The 19,407-nt window shown below is 38.8% G+C and overlaps 2 protein-coding genes across 3 annotated transcripts in view; one reads left to right on the top strand and one right to left on the bottom strand.

Moving 5' to 3' along the window:
- stk10 (serine/threonine kinase 10) overlaps positions 1-12,937 on the top strand; it is a 43,339-nt gene extending 30,402 nt beyond the window's left edge. The window contains exons 9-20 of the mRNA XM_031725932.2: positions 1,255-1,605; positions 1,700-2,080; positions 4,969-5,093; positions 6,081-6,204; positions 8,562-8,741; positions 8,969-9,061; positions 9,520-9,649; positions 9,785-9,909; positions 10,007-10,195; positions 10,277-10,402; positions 10,539-10,652; positions 11,206-12,937. Coding sequence (XP_031581792.2) covers positions 1,255-1,605; positions 1,700-2,080; positions 4,969-5,093; positions 6,081-6,204; positions 8,562-8,741; positions 8,969-9,061; positions 9,520-9,649; positions 9,785-9,909; positions 10,007-10,195; positions 10,277-10,402; positions 10,539-10,652; positions 11,206-11,346 — 2,079 coding nt within the window. The 3' untranslated portion in view covers positions 11,347-12,937. The remainder of the gene's footprint in view (positions 1-1,254; positions 1,606-1,699; positions 2,081-4,968; positions 5,094-6,080; positions 6,205-8,561; positions 8,742-8,968; positions 9,062-9,519; positions 9,650-9,784; positions 9,910-10,006; positions 10,196-10,276; positions 10,403-10,538; positions 10,653-11,205) is intronic.
- A 1,119-nt stretch (positions 12,938-14,056) lies between these two features.
- Positions 14,057-19,407, bottom strand: part of sh3pxd2b (SH3 and PX domains 2B) — a 34,754-nt gene continuing 29,403 nt past the window's right edge. For both annotated transcript variants that reach the window (XM_031725931.2, XM_039618448.1), the window contains 5 exons: positions 18,391-18,508; positions 17,946-18,154; positions 17,608-17,654; positions 17,367-17,492; positions 14,057-17,281 (listed from right to left, as the gene is read on the bottom strand). In XM_031725931.2, coding sequence (XP_031581791.2) covers positions 15,758-17,281; positions 17,367-17,492; positions 17,608-17,654; positions 17,946-18,154; positions 18,391-18,508 — 2,024 coding nt within the window. In that variant the 3' untranslated portion in view covers positions 14,057-15,757. The remainder of the gene's footprint in view (positions 17,282-17,366; positions 17,493-17,607; positions 17,655-17,945; positions 18,155-18,390; positions 18,509-19,407) is intronic.

Here is a 19,407-nt window from a genome sequence, read left to right as displayed (position 1 = left end):
TTTAAAATGCTGCTAAAGTACACTGGTCCACATTTCATGGTAGTTGAACAAGATGGTTTCCCTAAAATCTTACTTTGTTTTATTATTTCTCTGTGTATGACGCCAGCGCTGGTTTTTTTTTTTTTTTTCATAAAATTGTTAGTTATTTTATTATCTCTTTTTAGAAATCACAAATAAAGCTCCCTCTCATTTGCAGGCAGCAACATTTTCATACATACAGTAACAAATTGCTGACTTTGAAACAAGCAGAAACCAGACAGTTTCTCTTTTTCTATATATATCTCACAAAGTGAGAACATGATGTTTGCTGAGACATTAGTGAAGCTGTGAATCATCAAGACAGGTTTTTGTTTTGTTTTTTTTACCTGAGGGAGAAGAGACTGTTCCTGATACAGAGCTGCTGATTAGAGATGTCCACATATGTAGAATTCTTGTCTCACATGTTTGGGACATGAAAGTGCAGTTATACATAGTTGTGCAATATCTTCTTTTTGCACATACACATTACGTTATTTCTGGTTACTGTTTAGCGTGTTGCATGACAATTTTCTTTTTTTAAAAATTCATTTATATCATTTAAATGATTGGCTTTTTTGTTTGTTTGTTTTTGCTTTCTTTGAGCTGCATAATCAGTTAATTCTTTCCTAGTCTGATTTGATAGGGTGGTTCTGAGATGTGATTCCCTTACCTCTATACATGCTAATTGCAGTAATATAATTTATCTAAGATTGTTAGTCTTGGGCTTTGGTTTTGCAGCATATTTGCAGGTGTTTCACATACTTTTGACGCTGTAGAAGTGCAGCTTTGTCTGCATAATAAAGTACATTTAAGGAATGCACTGCTGTATGCAAAAGTGAAAGAGTGCACACTGATTTATTTCGCATCAAGATTTTCATAATAGCAATGATAATGCCATTAACTCTCAGGTCCTGGGAGTCTGTGCTGACTTACACAGGTTTTTCACCTCTGTAATTATTAGCTTGCCATTGCAGATTAGATAGCCATCTAAGCTGTACTTAAAAGTAGCAGTGTGCAAGTATAAAACAGGAATGACTGCATTCATACTAAACCAGAGATTAAAGTTCCTTAGCAAAAAGGTGAACGGCCTGAATGTTTTTTTTTTCTTCCATTAGTGTTTGGACCAGAAGCAAAGGTTGAAAACATTAACGTTTTGGAGACCACCCATGACTTAATGTCTTACGAACATGAAATGTTTTGTCACACCAGTGCCTAACAGCACTTCTGTTCCTTTAGTCCTCAGCCAAGGAGCCATGCCAGACTAGTCAGACCAGTTTGGAAGGTGACCAGCCCCCAGAAACCCCAAGCCCTACCACACCCTCTTCACCTGGACCAGTACCATTCCCCAGGAAGCTGAACCAGCCAGATACATCAACAGAGGAAGAGCCAGGCTCCACCATGGCAGTCCCTGTACCCCTGCCACGGCAGAATTTGCCTAAGAAAGATCCAGATGAGGTGGGAGACAAAATGGGTGAAATTGAGAAATCCGAGTCTGAGAAATCTGAGAGTGAGTCCTCAACCAAGACTACCTTCTCAGACTCTGGTATTGAGGATGGGAAGAGTACACCCACACTTGAGGAGGAAAAGGTACTTTTTGAAAGTTGTTCTGCTCGTGTATATTTATGAAGTTGGATAATGTATTTATTTATTTTTAGTATTAATACTAAAATCATTGTTCTAGGTTGCCGGAGACACCCCAGAGACAGAACAGCCACCATCTCTCTTTAATATGGAATCTGAGAGATCTGAGGAGCGTGCGATAAACTTTATGGGTTCAACAGAACCAGAGGTCTCCAAGATCCCAGCTAATGGAGAATTGCCAACTTCAAGTGGTGTTTCGATTCCTGTACCTTCGCCTGGATCCTCCTCTGCTCCCACCCAGGAAGCAAACGGCAGCCTAATAGAGGATTCCCCTGAGAAGACACCAGTGGGAGTAAACGATGACCCTGGTTCATCTTATCTCAATGGAGGGATTATTGAGCGGTTGTCCTATTCAGGCAGCATGGCATCTGAGAGCATGGATTTGTCTGTCCACAGGGAGAACACATCCATTTCTGCACGGGTGAGTCAACACAGATCAAAGCTTTCTGTACTTAAAGGAATTCATATAATTCATTTACTCAAACTTTTTTAAAATGCCAGAAAGGAATGGTCAGAGAAGATAGATCCCTCATTCTCTAAAGTGTTTTCGCAGAACATATCTTTATGGTGAAACCAGTGCCCAAGTGTTAAAGATGTACAGAGGGCAGCTCTGTAGGAAAACCCCTCCTGGGGGGAAAAAAGAAGTGTTTCTCTGACCTCATAGCGGAACTGAAACAGCATTGTGTTGTTTTAGGGTGTGGGAGTTTGAAACAGAGTATTGCCTGTCTCCCATTAGGTTTGCACGCACATTGAACTTAGGGAACCCAAAGTTTTACATTCATGAGGACTTAAGTAACTTTTTTTATTGACTGTGAGGATGCTGGGATTTATTTCTCAAGTTTGGGCTGAATTGGTGACAAAGCATATTGGGGCATCTCCAAAATGATTTTTTTTTTTTGATTTACCAGCTTTAAAAAGGATATTTTTGCAAACCCACTTAGGACAGGTTATCTCTGCGTAAGAATCACCAAATCCATGTCTGACAGTCCTTGTAAGCGAGACGATTGGGAGGCTAGACGTTGGGGAAGAGAAGCCAAATATGCAACACTTTCAGTTCATCTAGACCAGTGGTGGCCTTTGTGTGGGCACAGTTCAGCATTCACTATTGTGAGTGGAAATTTCTATGCAGCCCATTGTCAGTGAGTTGCTTCTGGAGGCTTATGGACTGACCATGATTAAAATCCTATTAACTGTGCGTGGAGTCATGGCTGCTCGACATGTCAGGTTTTTTTTTTTTTTTTTTTTTTTAAATAATAGATTATTTACCAGGCAAGTCTGCCTGTAAGCTTTTTTCTTTTTTATTATTTTCTTGTTTTTAAAAAAATATGATTTCTTTATTTCTGCACGAGAGAATGAGTGAAAACGTCAGTGTGCACATGCACTCATAAATCCATGGGGTGTGTGTGAGACCTACATGTGTTTTTTCTTTTGTTTGTTTGTTTGCTTTTTGTGTGAATGAAGAGTGACAGGGAGTCGGCACAGTCACGGATGGCCTCAAACATGAACGCCACAGCTGAACTGCAGGATGGATATATCCTTTCATCTTGGTGTCAGTGTGCGCTTAATAACACACCAGAACACACAAGCACATAGATTTATTGTCATCGTCAGTGTGTCAGTTCCACAGAAAATGATTCAGTAGTACTCAGCAGTGCGACATTAGCATCCGGTAGCTGCCAGCTATGACAGGAGCCTCACACAGATTCATATGGAGCGTGTTTGCTCAGCTGTGTTGGTTTCATGGGGAAGCTTTGTTATGGCAAACAGCAGTTTGTGCAAACCAAAATAATTCCCTCTGAGTGGGGAACACCTTCCTAGGGTCCTTCTGTCCTAATATATTTACTCTTTTTTTTTTTTCTCTCTCTCTTTTAAAATCTTCAGCCAAATGTTTTGTTTTCTTCGAACAAAATGGAGAAAAGACCAGAAATAAGCCGACAAATGCAAAAAGCAAACAAAAAAAACTGCTAAGACAAGTACTTCAAACAAGACATCCATAACTGCAAGAAAGTCCCTGTTACATTAAAAGATAAAACAAACTGAATTGTTTAGATAAAATAATTCTGAATGACTTTGTAATAAAATCATTCTTTTTTTTAAATTTCAAGGCAGATCTGTATCATTCTCTCAAGAGGAAGAGTTGAGATAACTTCTTATTCACTGTGTAAAAGTGAAAGCAAAAATGTCATTAGCTTTTTGTTTTAGTTTTGTCATTCATTTTTATTTCATTGAAGCACAAATGACTTTCTCTTACTTTCCTCATACCTTCTGTCTTGCGTTCATGCTCTCTTTAGTTCTCTGGTCTCATCTCCTCTTCATTATATATGAACTATTTATACACCAGGAAGTGACGACATTCAGAACTTCCCAGTGTTTGCTGAGTAAACCCTGCCATATCATTTTGCAAATATTGTCCCTGGAGGATGACTTGGACAGGGGACAAAGAAGGTGTAACTTCTCAGTTACACATGCTCCAGTTAACCGTGACAGTTTTGCATTGCAATTACAAAACGCTATGTCTCATGCACTGACTGAAAGGAAACGTGTGTTTACATCACCACACATTGTTTGGTTGAACTGCCTGATTTGTGCTTTTTGAGCTAGAGCAAACTTGAACAAACCTTCGTTGGCTGAGAAAAAGGTCATCTGCTCTGTGGGCGAATGGTTAGAAATGACCTTTCAGGCAATGTGAAGATCCACAAGTCTGGATAAAGAAAGCTTTTAAGCAGTATTCTTGTTGAAGAAGGTTGAGAAGCCAAGTCACATGGTGCCGTATTTGGTATACGATGTTGTTACTTCCTCCATGGGGCTCTCCATTATGCTAACAGATCAGCATCTTGCTTCTTGTTACAGTAGAACCTGCCTTACAGGATATTAATGCCATGTAAACATGCACACTGCCATACATACTTACTCAGTCTCTCCTTCAATAGATAAAGACTACACTACAGATAAACCTTGACACATTTGAAATATTTGAAGTTAATTCATAGGAATTTGCATGAAAATAGTTTCTGTGAGTGATCTGAAGATTTGGGGTGGGGGGGCATATTGGGGTGTTCCTTACAGTCACGGTTGATATAAGCACAGAGATTTTACAAGTAAAGTTGCAAATTGTTTTTAACACACAAAAAGAAAACCTGTCTATTGCGAGAGTCTAATTATGCTATGGAAGTGAAAGAATCTGGTAGTACGGACCTATTTAACTACTAAAAAAACCTGCATTTAAACTTAAAGTACATGAAAAATGTTAAACTCTGAGTTTGAATACATCTAAAACCAGGCTTTTCTGTGTTTTTGTCTACCTGTCAGAACTTTTCAGATAAGACTCTGAGGCGGACCAGAAAGTTTGTTGTTGACGGTGTGGCGGTGAGTGTGACCACCTCCAAGATCATCAGAGATGATGAGAAGAAGGATGAGGAGATGAGATTCCTCAGGTATGTGGGTGATCTTATTATTCCCTGGTAGCTAAGCCATTTTTCATTCGCTCTAAATGAGAGGCATGGACTCTCGTGTTCTCACGACACAGTGAACACTGGATTGTGATTTATTTATTTATTTTTGTTTTATGTTTTAGTTCTTACTATTTCAGTCATCCTGCTCTTTGGGACTTTAGTCTCTGGAGATTAGAACTATTATTGGAAAAAGACTAATTTGGTCTCTGGTCTGAGAGGAAAGTTAAATCTCTGAAATTACTTATTGGTTAAGTCAAAGTTCAGGTGATCTGTATTTGGTATTTGAAACAACTGATTTCTATACTTGGTCTTAAACACACATCCTTTGAAGCATAGTGAGTTCCTGTGTTTTACTCCTGCCATCTAGTGGTGGGACTATGATACTGCACCTATGGCTGCAGTAATATTATGATATCATTCTTAGTTTAAATTTGGTGAAAATAATCTTCAGAAACTTGGTGCTCAACAAAAAAAATGCATTTTCTTTTGCTTCCATTGTGTTTGCACCATTCAAAGTGCTGTTAGTGCTCTGTCAGCATAAACGTTGTTTTTATTATAAAGTAAAAGAGCTCAATTTAGTCTACTCCCTTATTCATTACTTTTCTGCTGCTGTGTCCTTATCTAACATGTGATAAAGTTCTAACCTGTAATTTAAGCACCTGTGTTATTTTGCTACCAGTTATAGTAGATCTTACCTGACATAATTTCAGTTATTTTAGGTGTCCTTCTTTGTTTCAAAACCACTACCAGCAAAACAATATATCCAAAACCTAATTCCGCAGTTTTTGTTTACTTTGCTTCTCCTTTCGATTTAGGCTCAGTATATAGATGGATGGATGGATAGATGGATGGATAGATAGATAATACTGCTCCTTAGGTGGTGTGAAAAGAGAACAGTTCTTCCCAAATACATTGTACTTGAGGAGGGATAACAGATGTTATTTTTTTGTTTGTTTGTTTTTTTTGTAGGCGACAGGAGCTGCGCGAGCTCCGTCTGTTGCAGAAGGAAGAGCAACGGGCCCTGGCTACTCTGAATGCCAAACTGGAAATACAAAGGGAACAAATACAAAGACGTTTTGACCAGGAGATGAATGTGAGTCACATTACTCTAACAGCTTTAACAACAGCATTTTCATCTTTAGCTAAAACTTAGAATTAATGCAACAACTCTCTATGGTCGTATGTATTTTTGTCACACTTAAATGTTTCAGATCATCAAACAAATTTAAATATTAGACAAATATAACCTATGAATGCACTAGAGATGGACCGATCCGATATTACGTATCGGTATCGGTCCGATACTGACGTAAATTACTGGATCGGATATCGGAGAGAAATAAAAAAATTTAATCTGATCCATTAAATATCAAAAAAGCACCTCACAAAACTTGCGACACAGCGTAACTCGGCTCACAACCGTAGCACGTCGGAGCAGTGTGCTCACGTGATAGAGCGGCTGTGTGTATTTGTAGCCTCGATAGCAATCCGGCATTTCGTCTCCGAGGAAGTTATCCCAGAGAGAAGTAAAGCAAGTGTGTAAGTTCATCTCTGAATGTTTGTAAAGCATTCCCACGTTAAGCTTAACAACCGATATATGGAGCGACTGCCTCTTCTCTCTCTCTCCCTCTCCTGCCGCTACTTCATGAAACTGCTTAATGATCAGCTGATCGGCTTTTCTGTCGCGAGTCCGTCTCTCTTCTTTGTTTTTGACCCACTTTGCACCAGAAAGAGGAAACCAGCGGCGGAACAACAGCAGCACGTTTAAGCTTGATAAGCTGTTGTTAGAATTTATTTAATATTACTTTCTACACCAGGATCCTTTTCTATGTAGCTGACCGCTAGTAACTGTGCAGGGGCGGATCTAGCAAAGTGTAGCCAGGGGGGCAGGTAGGGCATTAACAGGGAAAAGGGGGCACAGAGACATACTTTTCTTTCTTATTCTCATTTAAAATGTCTAGCTTTTAATAAATAAATATCCGAATCTTACACCCAAAGTTTTAATCTTGTGTAAAATATATAGAAGTCCATTACTGTATATATGAAGTCTAATATACCCTAGTAAGCTATAGTACTTTTTCCTTTGGGAAGGTACCATCTGTGCAGTCTGCAATTCTGTTGAAGAAAGATGTTGAATCTATTTAATTTTTCTTGAAAAATAATTTATTTCTGTGCATTTTTTTTTTCCACACTGCATCAAATTAAAGTTGATTACGTCGATTAAGCATCATGAGGTGGAGGGTGGGGGGTGGTTCCCTTTTCTTTTCTTTTTTTTTTTTTTTTTTTTTTTTTTTTTTGCTGGGAGTTTGCAACTCTGTTAGTTAGGTTGCTTAATATTTCTGCTAAGTACTCTTTAAAATACCAGAATAGGAAGGATGGAGTAGGTTTAAGTTTATTAGATTGATCAGTATTGCTGAACTATGAAATATTTTGGGTGCAGTGTATTTTTTACATACAGGTATAACAGAATAGCTATAGTGTTGTTGTTTATTTAAAAAAAGTGTGAAAAAAGTGATTGCTTGCTAAACCTAAAAACTGGTTGAGCCACCCTTAGCAGCAACAACTAAAATCAAGCATTTGCGATAACTAGCAATGAGTCTTTTACAGCACTGTGGAGGAATTATCTTTGCAGAATTGTTGTAATTTAGCCACATTGCGGTTTTTGAGCATGAACCTCCTTTTAAAGGTCGTGCCTCAGCATCTCAATTGGATTCAGGTCAGAAATTTGACAAGACCACTCCAAAGTCTTCAAGAAAAACAAGCCTTTTGTTTTTCTTAAGACATTCAGAAGTGGACTTGCTGGTGTGTTTTGGATCATTGTTCTGCTGCAGAACCCAAGTGTGCTTCAGTTTGAGGTCACAAACAGATGGCCACACATGCTCCTTCAGGATGTTTTGGTAGACGGCAGAATTCATGGTTCTGTTTACCACAGCAAGTCTTCCAAGTCCTGAGGCAGCAAAACGGCCCCAGACCGTCACACTATAATCATATTTTACTGTTGGTAGGATGAAAAATGCTGTGTTAGCTTTATGCCAGATGTAATGGAACTCAAACCTTCCAAAAAGTTCACCTTTTGTCTCGTCACTCCAGAGTATTTTCCAAAAAATGTGGTTAATCACAGTTAATCCATGATTTAAGAAGGCCAAGGGGCAATTACTTTTTTACTTTTTCACACAGGACCAGGTAGGTTTGGATAACTTTTCTCCCTTAATAAATGAATGAAATTATTTAAAAACTGCATTTTTCAGAAATCAGGATGAGCCAAACACTTTTGGACCACTGGATAATGTACTTATACTTGGAAAATTATTTATTTTTTCGATCTAATCATTCATAGCATTATGTTGTTTGCAACTTTCAGTTGCAATAAACTTTTGAACTGGAGACTTTTTATTTTGTTTGCTGTCAGCTAAAATTATGATGTGCATATGTCCTGTTGGTGTGTCCTAGACCAAGAAGAAGCACTATGATACAGAGCTGGAGAATCTGGAGAGGAACCAGAAGCAGGCAATTGAGAAAATGGAGGAAGAACACAAAGTTAAACTGAAAGAAGAAACCAGGCGTATCAAAGCAGAACAGGAACGAGACCATCAGAAATTCCAGGACCAATTAAAACTTAAGAAAAAGGAGGTAAAGTGTGTGTGTGTACACCCAAGCAAAATAACCAGTAATCAGTTCACATATTCTTGCATTTATTTAAGCCCACTTGATTCACAATAGAACATAAAGAAAGGGTGCAAGTCAAAGGAAGCTTTCAGTGTTCAGCCTCAACGACTGCACAGCTGTGTTGATTTTTGTATACATTTCTGAAGTTCTGATGTCGGAGGTTTAATTACTGAAGTGTATTTTCTTTTTAGGTAAAACAATCTGTTGATAAGCTGCCCAGAAGTCAGCGTAAAGACACCTTGAAACAGAAGATGAATTCCTTCCAAGAAATGAAGATGTCAGAGGTATGATGCTAGGTCATTTGTGCCATTTTGATGCATAATTACAGCTCTGTTAAATCAAATGTATATTTTTTAAACTCTTGAATTTAGTGTTATTTTTCAGTCTACATTGTTTTGGTGGTGCAGGTTGCTCAGTTTTGGAAATATTTACAATTATGACATGATCATAAAAACTTATGTTGAATGCACTGGAAAAAGCTTCTTTTTCAGAAACAATGAACCTGGTAAATGGGTGCTATATCTAGGAACTTTATCACTACAGATAGAAATATACATCTACCAGGAAAGAGACTAGATGTAAACACTGATGGCATGTTTCTCGGTTGAGTTATGTTGGTTGCAGGCTTCTTGTAATTGGCATGTGTAGATTGTATGAAGGAAAACGGCACCTGCATGAAACTGCTGATTTTTGTCTGATTATTCACCCACTCCTCAATTCCTCCTCCTCCTCCTTCGTTTAGGAAGAGAAATTCTTGATAGCTCAGAAAAACTATCTGGACACCACACTGAAGAATATTATTTCCAACAACAAGAGAGAGATTGCAGACCTGGAGAGGGATTGCCTTAACAAGAAGCAAAGCCTAATCAGAGGTACAACATCTGTAAACCAAACAGGATCACAGTAACAATTTCAGCTTTATTTGTTTTCTTCATTTTGTGTTTATCCCATCTTTGCTGTAGTTACCGTTTGATTTCATTCAGTGTCAACTTTTTAAATTCGATTAGAGCGTGAAGCTACACTGTGGGAGATGGAAGAGAAGAACCTTTATGAGAAACATCAGTTGTTGAAGCAGCAGATGAAAGATCAGTACTTCCTCCAGAGGCATCAGCTTCTCAAAAAGCATGAGAAGGTACACTAGTGGATATCATGATTACATGACAAAATCAAGTTAACAAAATCAAGTTAACCAATTCTGTATTGTTGTGTTTTTTTTCCTGTCACTGCAGGAAAAGGAACAGATGCAGAACTACAATCAGCGAATGGTTGAGATCCTGAAAACTAAGCAGCAGCTGGAGAAGAGCCGACTGCCTAAGATTCAGCGCAGTGAGGCAAAGACTCGAATGACCATGTTCAAAAAGAGCCTTCGCATTAACTCATCGGGCAGTGCTGCAGAGGACAAGGAGAAGATCAAACTGGTGAGACAGAGGGGCTTTCTTACTCCATATTCACACATTCAGTTAACTATTTATTAACTTGCTCCATGCGTGGCTCTCCAGTTTTCTCAGCAGGAGGAGAAGCGGCAGAAGGCAGAGAGGCTGCATCAGCAGCAGAAGCACGAGAACCAGATGAGGGAGATGACTGGTCAGTGTGAAAGCAATATCAGAGAGCTACTGCAGCTACAGGTGAATGAGGGCAAATATTTTCTCATAATTACACATTTTTATTACAAATCTATTTGTATTTTTTTTTTTTCAAGAATATACTTAATGAGCATAGTAACTAGCCCACATTGCTTAACAAGCACATTTTATGCTGCAGAATGAAAAATGTCACCTGTTGATTGAGAATGAGACTCAGAGGCTCAAAATGTTGGATGAGCAACACAACTATATGATGAAGGATTGGAGGGAACAGCTAAAGCCCAGAAAGAAGGTATGTTGTCTCCACTCACAATTTCATACACAAACAATGTACTGGAGTCGTGGCTCCAATACATTGTCAGGGAAGATCTGTGGCTCAGATACCCCCAAAATACTACCATCATGTTAATTTATATATTTTTAAGAGCAGGCTTACTGGGAATGATTATCAAAAACACACTGAAATGTGCTCAGTGTGAATTGAGTATCAGATAAAGATAAAAATACTCCTATTTCTTTCTAAAGTTGTAATAAATGCAAATAATTGTAAAAAATGAAATTACGGTTACGATATTTTTGCTAGGGTGTTTTAGAAATGTTTTCATTCTGAGCTCAACTCTTCTGGTTCCAGGTTCATTCTTAAAGCATATTTTACTGTAGCCATGCAAATCAATAAACAAAGTTGACCAAAATAGTAGTTAAGTAATAACTGCTTTCCCAATCATATGACAGGAACGTTGATATATCAAATAATTCATAATTTTGGTGCTCTTTGTTTTCTACTTTGTTCACATTACAAAAGCTTACAACTTTGTGAGGTAAACTTGTGCATTTAACATTCCCAGGCCCTTGAAGATGAGCTGAATGCAAGGAAAAGGGAGCAGGAGGCTTTCTTCAGGATGAGTGAGAGTTCCGATTGTCCAAACCCCAGTTCTCCCAAAAGAGTCTCCAAGTTTATGCCGTATCAAGACGAGACTACCACATGAGAACAGATGCTGTGACATTACACAATATTATCTTCTGCCCACTAACATATACACACCCACTGGTACTATTTTTTTTTTTTCTCTTGCTTTACCAGTAATGCCAGAATACTGATCCTTCCATTAGGTTTCTTTATTGTTTTAGTAAATATTTATGTTTTAATTCATGTTCTGATGTGCGTCATTAGACACCCTGACATAATATCTGCTCCCATACAGTGTTTGCTTTCTTTTTCTTTTCAAGTGTGCTTCAGATTTCTCAATAATGTGATACAAAGGCCATTTATTGGGGTGAGCTGAAGATACCAAATTATCTGACTAAATATTCAGAAAAACCACCTTATGATTAGGCAACAGGTTTTTTTTTGTTTTTTTCCAAAGCACCCAGCCAGAGATGATTTTTTTCCCATGACAACAAGGAATGCTATAAATATTAACGACCTAGTAAATGAGTACTTGCTTACCTTTATTTTTCAGGGTTATCTTTCAAATAAGACCAAAAACTCCTCTAGAAATGTATTGATTTACTGAATCTTTTTTTTAATTTCCTGTTCTCTGTGCCTTACTTTGCCTTTGCTGCCAAAGTTTGCCTTTATTTATTTTTACTCAAAGAACATTATCCAGCTTACCCCTATATAGTTTTGATTTACTTTGTCTTTCAATCATGGTATGAAGGATGTGATGATTTTGTATCTTTTTTTTTTAAATGAGGGAAAAGGCTGAATGCAATGTATATTTGAATTTGATGGTTTCTTTTAAGATTTTGTTTTTAACTAATAAGGGAACACAAGTTTTTGTTTTTTTCCGTATTGCTCAGTTATTTTTTCTGTTGTATCATTACTGTAGAAATCAGTCACACTGGATGGGAACTGGGAAAGCCAGAGCAAAATACTGTTTGCTTGTTTTTTTGTTTTTTCAGGATGTTATAGAGGGGAGTTAAATTTGAAAATGTATCAAGTGTACAATTGTTATGCAACATGCAGTAAATGCTAACCAATGTGCAATATTACATGTTTTTTGCTAAGCTTAAAGAGGTTTATTTTTCTTAAACTTTGCCTTCCTTTGCACTGAGAGCGAGAATAACATGAAGAGCTTAAACCCAAAAATATATATGTTAACCTTTTTTGGGAGGTGAATAAAAGCCTTTGGTTAAGAATGATTTAACCATTTTATAATTTTAAGGTATTCAATAGCAATAATTTAGGTTTTTACACAATAGTTCTTCATATCATTTTAAGGGGGTGCAACAATTCAGTCTGCTGTAAGATGCCTCTAGCTCTTTAATCTTCTACTTAAAGCAAGTTTGCAGCTCAAAATCATGATTTCTTGAGTGAGGAGCGGTTTTAGTGGAGCAGTTTGCATCAGCTAACTGCAGTTGGCCTGCAGATCTACACTGAATCAGGTCCACAATCAGGTACAGCTTAATTTCTCTTATATCAGAAGTATTTACATTTACAATTCTTTTCTGTTTACTGGCTCTGTATCTCTGACTCTCTGCCTTAGTTTACATAACATTATTTGTGTGGAGGGACTGTATGAATAAAATTTTTTCAGAAGGAACCACTGTTGTAAATAAATGCAGATTTTATAAATGCTGGATTGTTGTGGAGATTCCTTGTAACATGATACTACCTGTTCTACTGGAAAACACATCAAGGCTATAATCTTTTTTTTTTTTTTTTTTAAACAGTTGGTTAAAAAGATTTATGGGGTTAAAAACTCCTCTATATACATACATACATACATACATACACACACACACACACATACACACACACACACACACACACACACACACACACACACACACACACACACACACACACACACACACACGGAAAGGTTATTAAAAAGAACAAGGACAGTATTGTGGAGAAACGCAGGAGTGTGATGATATACAGGATGTTTTTATGTAACTTATGCTAGATAGTATAGCAAATTCAGTCATTCATTGTAGCAGTGCTAAACTTGGAGGAATTGTGAAGTGAGAACATTCAAGTTTGTTACACTCACCACACACTTCATTGGATACAAATGTTGAATTGCTTGTTAATGTGAATGTTTAATTAGCCAATCACATGGTAGCATATAATCTCCCATGCATCCATCTCTAGTGTTTACAGAGTGGACAGAGGACATTATCCAGTGAGCAGCAGTACTCTGGGAGAAAATGCCTAGCTGATGCCAGAGGTGAGAGAATGGCCAGACTCCTTTGAGCTGATAGGAGAGCAACAGTAACTCAGACATGTAACCATGAAACAGATGGGTTACTGCAGCAGAAGAGCACACCAGCTGAGAACAGAAAACTGAGGCTACAATTCACACAGATTTAGAAGATTGGAGGAACATTGTCTGCTGTAAGGAGTCTCAATTATGCTGCAAAACTTGGTGCAAACACTACAAAATCATGGATCCATACTGTCTGATGCATAGTGGTGAGGGTTTCTCGAACCGGAAAATCCCTCGAAAATCACCAGATCTCAATTCAGTAGATGGCATTTTGGGATAGGAGATTCACATCACAGATGTGTAGCTGACAAATCTGAAGTAACACTGATGTTACCATGTCGACGCAAGTCAAAATCTCTGAGAAATGTTTCCAACCAATACCTTGTTGAATTTGTGCAATGAAGAATTTAAGCAGTTTTGAAAGGGCTCCAACCCAAATAAATCAAACTCTAAATACTAAGTGGAAGCAGTGGGACATCTGAAGTGAAAATCACAAAACTTTTATTGACTTAAAGCAAAAGCAGATACACTGTAATGAAAACACATAGCAAAAAAGTAAACAGTTTACAATACTGAAATAACCCCATCCACCTATACACTTGCCTTGCATTGTACTGTACTACTGTACTTCTGTCCTTTCCCACAATTTCACTTTAGGATTTTTTTTTTTTTTTTTAAAGTTAGTAAGATACTTTGGTATGACTGGAAGATTGTATAACATTATAGCAACTACAAGCAGAACAGAATTAGTGTTATACAGCTTGCAGCCTTGTCTAATTATCTCCATTTTAATTTTTAAGTGTCAGACAATTGTTACTTTGTAAACACTTGAGATATGGACCAATTGTTAGATTACCAGCCAGTTGTTTCCCCAAACCTTTCCTTAATTACCAAATAAGTGCGCAAATCCTATAAATCAACAACCAAATACCTTCTTGAAACTTTCTTCTTCTAACCCTTTGATCAGCACAGAGAGGGATAAAATAGATGGAACATCAAATAAAAGTGACAATAGTTAAGATGTGACTCATTTCTGTACAATAAAAAATAATTTGTTTCACCGACCATGCTTGAGACCAGTCAAGCGTCAATGTAAAACATTATTCTTATACAACGGTCATACTTTGTTATCTGAGCACCACACTTCGGTTACGAACAGATTGTACATTTACAATACTGTAAATCATTGCACAAATGACTGTAGGAATTCAATTGCTATGTCAGATGGGCAGATGTGCTCTGCCGTTCACATTTTGCAAATCCCACTGATGGGTCTGAGAACAGTTATGTTAAAATACTTTGATATATAGACCCTTCTCGCCTTCTCAGTTTGGATAATATAGCCTCTTTGCTACAGTGAGGATAACAAAAAAAGAAAGCAGTCTGAAAATGGCTTATAAAACTAAATGCACCGTGGCATTCTCCCCTTTCTTTCAGTGTGTGCAAACCTTAAACTTCAGCTGAAATGACTGAAAGTGCACATCTGTTACAATTCGTTGCAACATTAATTATGCAGTCAGAATAAAAGCAATACAATACGGAAACGCTAATATGCACGTCTCCAAGGTAACAAACAGCACTGGGCAAAGAGATAACCAACTATTAGCGCTTGAAAGTCCAGATGTAGTCAATGAACTCCCCCAGTGAGTTAATTTAAACGTCTACTCTGTACTCTTGCAATGTATATTGCGATTCTTGATTTTATAGTAAAATGACTCCAAGACTCCAACAAGGACTATGTCTACCATTGCATACAGTTTAATAAGCGCTGAAGCACTTCGCATATAATATTGAGGCACCATATATTAAAAGGCAAGGGTGTAGATACATTTACTGCTGTTCTAGTTTCTAGCCCGAGAAATGGCGAGACTGACACGGTGACTAACATACGGCAGCAAAGGCAAGATACTTTTTTTTTTAACCTAAGATTTCATATATAGTTGGCATAAAACAAAAAAAGTAAACATTACAAAACCCAACAAGGTCATGTGTTATTGCTGGTTCAGTTGGTAGGTAAAATATTTGTATAAAAATGAAACAAAATGTGTCAATAAAAAAAATGTACCTATAAATAAAAAAAAACAAAAAACAGGCTAAGTAGCAAGAAATTAGTGAGATCTTGTTCATTTAGATCATTAAGTTACTTATATGTTCATATGGCGATGTGTGCGAGCACATTTACTTCCTAAGGTTTCTTGCTCAGGTAATTCGAGGGGATCCAGGTCTCGACTTCTTCTCCTACGTTTTTACAGAACCACCAGCCACTGCTGTTTTTTTCCAGAACCTCAAACACTGTGCCCACCTTGAAGCTGGATGTTTGCTCATCCCCTTCAAAGTCTGCCACAGCAAGATACAGCTCATCCTTGCTGGGCTCCTTGAGTAAAGGTGGAAGCCTATCCTTGGGTGGCCCGGGCTTCAGCTGGGGCTTTGGAGGAATTGGGACTTTATTCACCTTGGGCTCGTCCTTCTCTTTGCTTGCTGGTGCCTGAAACCCTTTGGGTTTTGGGGGAGGTGGTCTGCTGAGTTGTGGCGGTCCGGCCTTCTCCTTCTCCTGGGCTTCTTTAAAAGTTGGTGGAGACTTAAGTTCAGTTGGACTTGATGGATCGGTTTTCTTTGGAGGGGGTGGTCTTTTTGGAACCATGGCCGGCGGTCTCTGAGGGGGTTCCTTGTGGGGAGGCACTGCTGGTTTTGCAAGAGGCGATGAGCTCTCCTGGCTATGACCATTGATGTGTTTTGGTGGAAGTTTTGGCTCATTAGAATACTTACCGTTATTCAGAGGTGGGATGCTCACTGGAGGGGAGCTAGGGGGTGAACTTGTGTGGGAACTATTTATTGCTGGCGAGGCGTCATTCTGATGGTTCACCTCTGTTGAGCTAGCATCTGCTGGCTTAGATGGTCTCAACTTGCTTCTCAAGTTGGTGATGTCTACTTTTTTCTCTGCTGGGGGATCTGGCTTGGCAGCTGTAACGGGTTTAGGTCGGACCACTGGCTTTGCCTTCATAAACACAGCTGGGCCTGGTGCCTCGGTTTTCTCCTCCTGTGATTCTGGCTTGGGTTTTGGTGGCTGTTTAGGTACAGGTTTCAGATTAAACTTCTTCACCTCTTTGGCAGAGATCTTGTGACCACATTCAAGACCCATCTCATTTCGAAGGTGAAGAGCTTTGCTCTTTTCATCTTTCTTGGTCTCTGGGGGTTTGTCTGATTTGAAGGGGGGAGGTTTAGGTGTAACCAGTGGCATGATGACCCCAGGAGCTGGGGGTTTTGGAGGCAAAGGTTTGGAGTTATCTGACCTCGATTTCTCTGCTACCTCCAATTCAAAGCTCTTATTAATAGACTCTCTTCGAGGCGGCAGAGCAGGTTTCTCCTCAGTGGGAGGGGCAGTTGGGGCTGGGGGCAAAGGCCCAGAGAAAGAGGGGCCCTTGCTGGCATTGGACTTCCAATCTCTGAGCTTAGGGCGCGTAGAAGACTCAGAGGCTGCATTTGGCTCATCTGGTAAAGGCTTGGACCAGTTGTCATCTGTACCTGAAACATTCGAACAACCACCATCCTCCAGCCTCAGCTTCTCCATCTCATTGGGCAACGGGGCGAGGAAATTGGGTCGCAAGGCATTGCTGGTCTTCTTGTACTTGTCAATAAAGGTGGCAGGTGCCCAGCCTTCTTTCTCATCGATCTGGATGTACCACCAACCACTCGCATTCTTCTCAATCACCTAGAATGTAATTTGAACCAAATGTTAGTGAAAAACCATTTTTCATAATTCAGAGGAGCAAAACTTTAGGCTGTGTCTAACCCACCTCAACTTTGACTCCAGCTTGGAAGCTGATACCATCAGGGATGGTGGTCTGAAAGTCTGCTATGGTGTAGAACTCTTCCTCAACTTGGGGAGGAACGGGTGGCTTGGGTAAGTTTGTACCACGTGGCTGTGGGAGGCACACATAAAGGTTGCACTGGTGAAAACCTTATTTATTTATTTATTTAGTATGCCACTGAATGCTATCTTCAGATATACAGAATCACCACTGGGTATATTCTTACAATGGTGAGATCTCTGCGTGGAGGAGGTCTGTGTCTTGATCCCACTTCTGCAAAAAACAAAACAAAATTACACTAGTAGCTCGCAGCCCAACTGAAAACTAGCAATATGTGTTCTGGGAAATTGTTACACGTCTCCATTCAGGTTTTCTCCATTGGCACAATAAATATTTTGACTTTCATTGGGTAAAACTGTATTATTTGCCACATTGTTGCTTTGCCAGAAAAAAGGTTTTAGTCACTTGTGTGCAAGCTTATCTTTGCAAAGCTTTTGCATGCTTTGGTTGCTTTAATATTTAAAAACTAAATCTCAGAGGCACTGTTTTGTTAAATTCACTTACTGCTTTTGCTGTTATCAGAGAAAACTGAGAGCCTGTTTTCCTTCTGGCTATTCTCTCGGTTCTCTCTAGTGGCGTTGTTTTGCTGGATTTGTTTAGAAAGCCCGTCTAGGTCATTTGTACTGGCATGAGGAGGAGCGCCTGCTGACTGCTTCTGCGTGTCAGCCTTCTTCAGGTAGGACGCTGGGGCCCAGCCCTCGCGGCCTTGGTACCTAAATGGAGGAGAGATGGACAGTTAGTGGCTGATATATAATAAACATAAAGCTGGAGGAAACCAAAAAATTCTGAGTGGACCTTCCTGCAGTCTGTACAGTAATATGCATTAGCATTTTCATTCTTATTACCATCATTATCAACAATGTACTAAGAAGTATTTGAACATTTTGCACTGTATAACAAAAATGTGGCTGTTGTGTCTGTGTATTATAACTATATACAGCATCATTACCTGATCTTCCACCAGCCTTCCAAGTTCTTCTGAATAATCTCAACAATCATGCCTTTCTCCAGGTCGATCTCATCCTGGTCTCTGGCCGAGTACGGGTAAATCACTGAATACTTCTCTTCTGAACGTGGAAAAAGGAAATATTGTTACGTGTATCAGAACACGTTATCAGTTCACAGTTAGGGTGCCACAAATAAACGCATAATGTAGGCTGGGTATGTACAGCACATAATGACACACTTAAACTACAATGGCCTAAAGTATTTATCCCCAGAGAGCTGATTCCGGTCATCTGGACGTAGCGTTTTCAGTGGGAGAAACATTTTGTCACTTAACCAAGTGATGGAAAAAGAGTCAACTTTCTGGGATTTCCTTTACCTTTTTTTTTTTTTTTTTTAACTTTTCTCAATGTGAAACTGAATCAAAGATGACAGTAAAAGTTACAGCATTTTTAAAAAATTTATTCAAGTAATAATGCAACCAGTCTAAAATAAAATAAAGCGTTCAAAAGGATTTGATAGGGGTGAATGCCATCTCTGTTATTCCCACTCGCCTCTAATGGCAGTACTGGCAGTCGACATAGGTTAATGGGTATGATCTCCAAGTAAAAGTGTGTAGCCAGTGACACACTGCCAACAAAGCTGAAAGTAGAGCTTGTTGTGCCACTGCTAACGACTGGCACAACAAGCTCTAGCTTCACATATTTAAGCGGAAGCAAGCACAGGGAGGTTGGATGTTGAGCTGCCGTTTGAGAACTTTTTCCTCAACAGACTTTAAATTAAACCTTCTCTTTTTAAGATTGAACACATAAGGAAATGAGGAACTTTGCTTCTGACCAAAACTTAAAAAACACCAGACACAGACTATCATCCTTTTTTTCCCCACAAAGTTGGCAAAGATTCTTGTTAGGGCAAAAACCACAGGAACTTCTTTCTGATTAACAGAATATTGAGATTTGAGATGAGATACTGTGGTTGTTATAGGCACACATTAGTTTTACCTGTTATAACTTATCTAATG

The sequence above is a fragment of the Oreochromis aureus genome, linkage group 10, assembly GCF_013358895.1.
Source record: "Oreochromis aureus strain Israel breed Guangdong linkage group 10, ZZ_aureus, whole genome shotgun sequence".
Taxonomy (NCBI): domain Eukaryota; kingdom Metazoa; phylum Chordata; class Actinopteri; order Cichliformes; family Cichlidae; genus Oreochromis; species Oreochromis aureus.
This window is presented reverse-complemented; position numbering and strand designations above follow the sequence as displayed.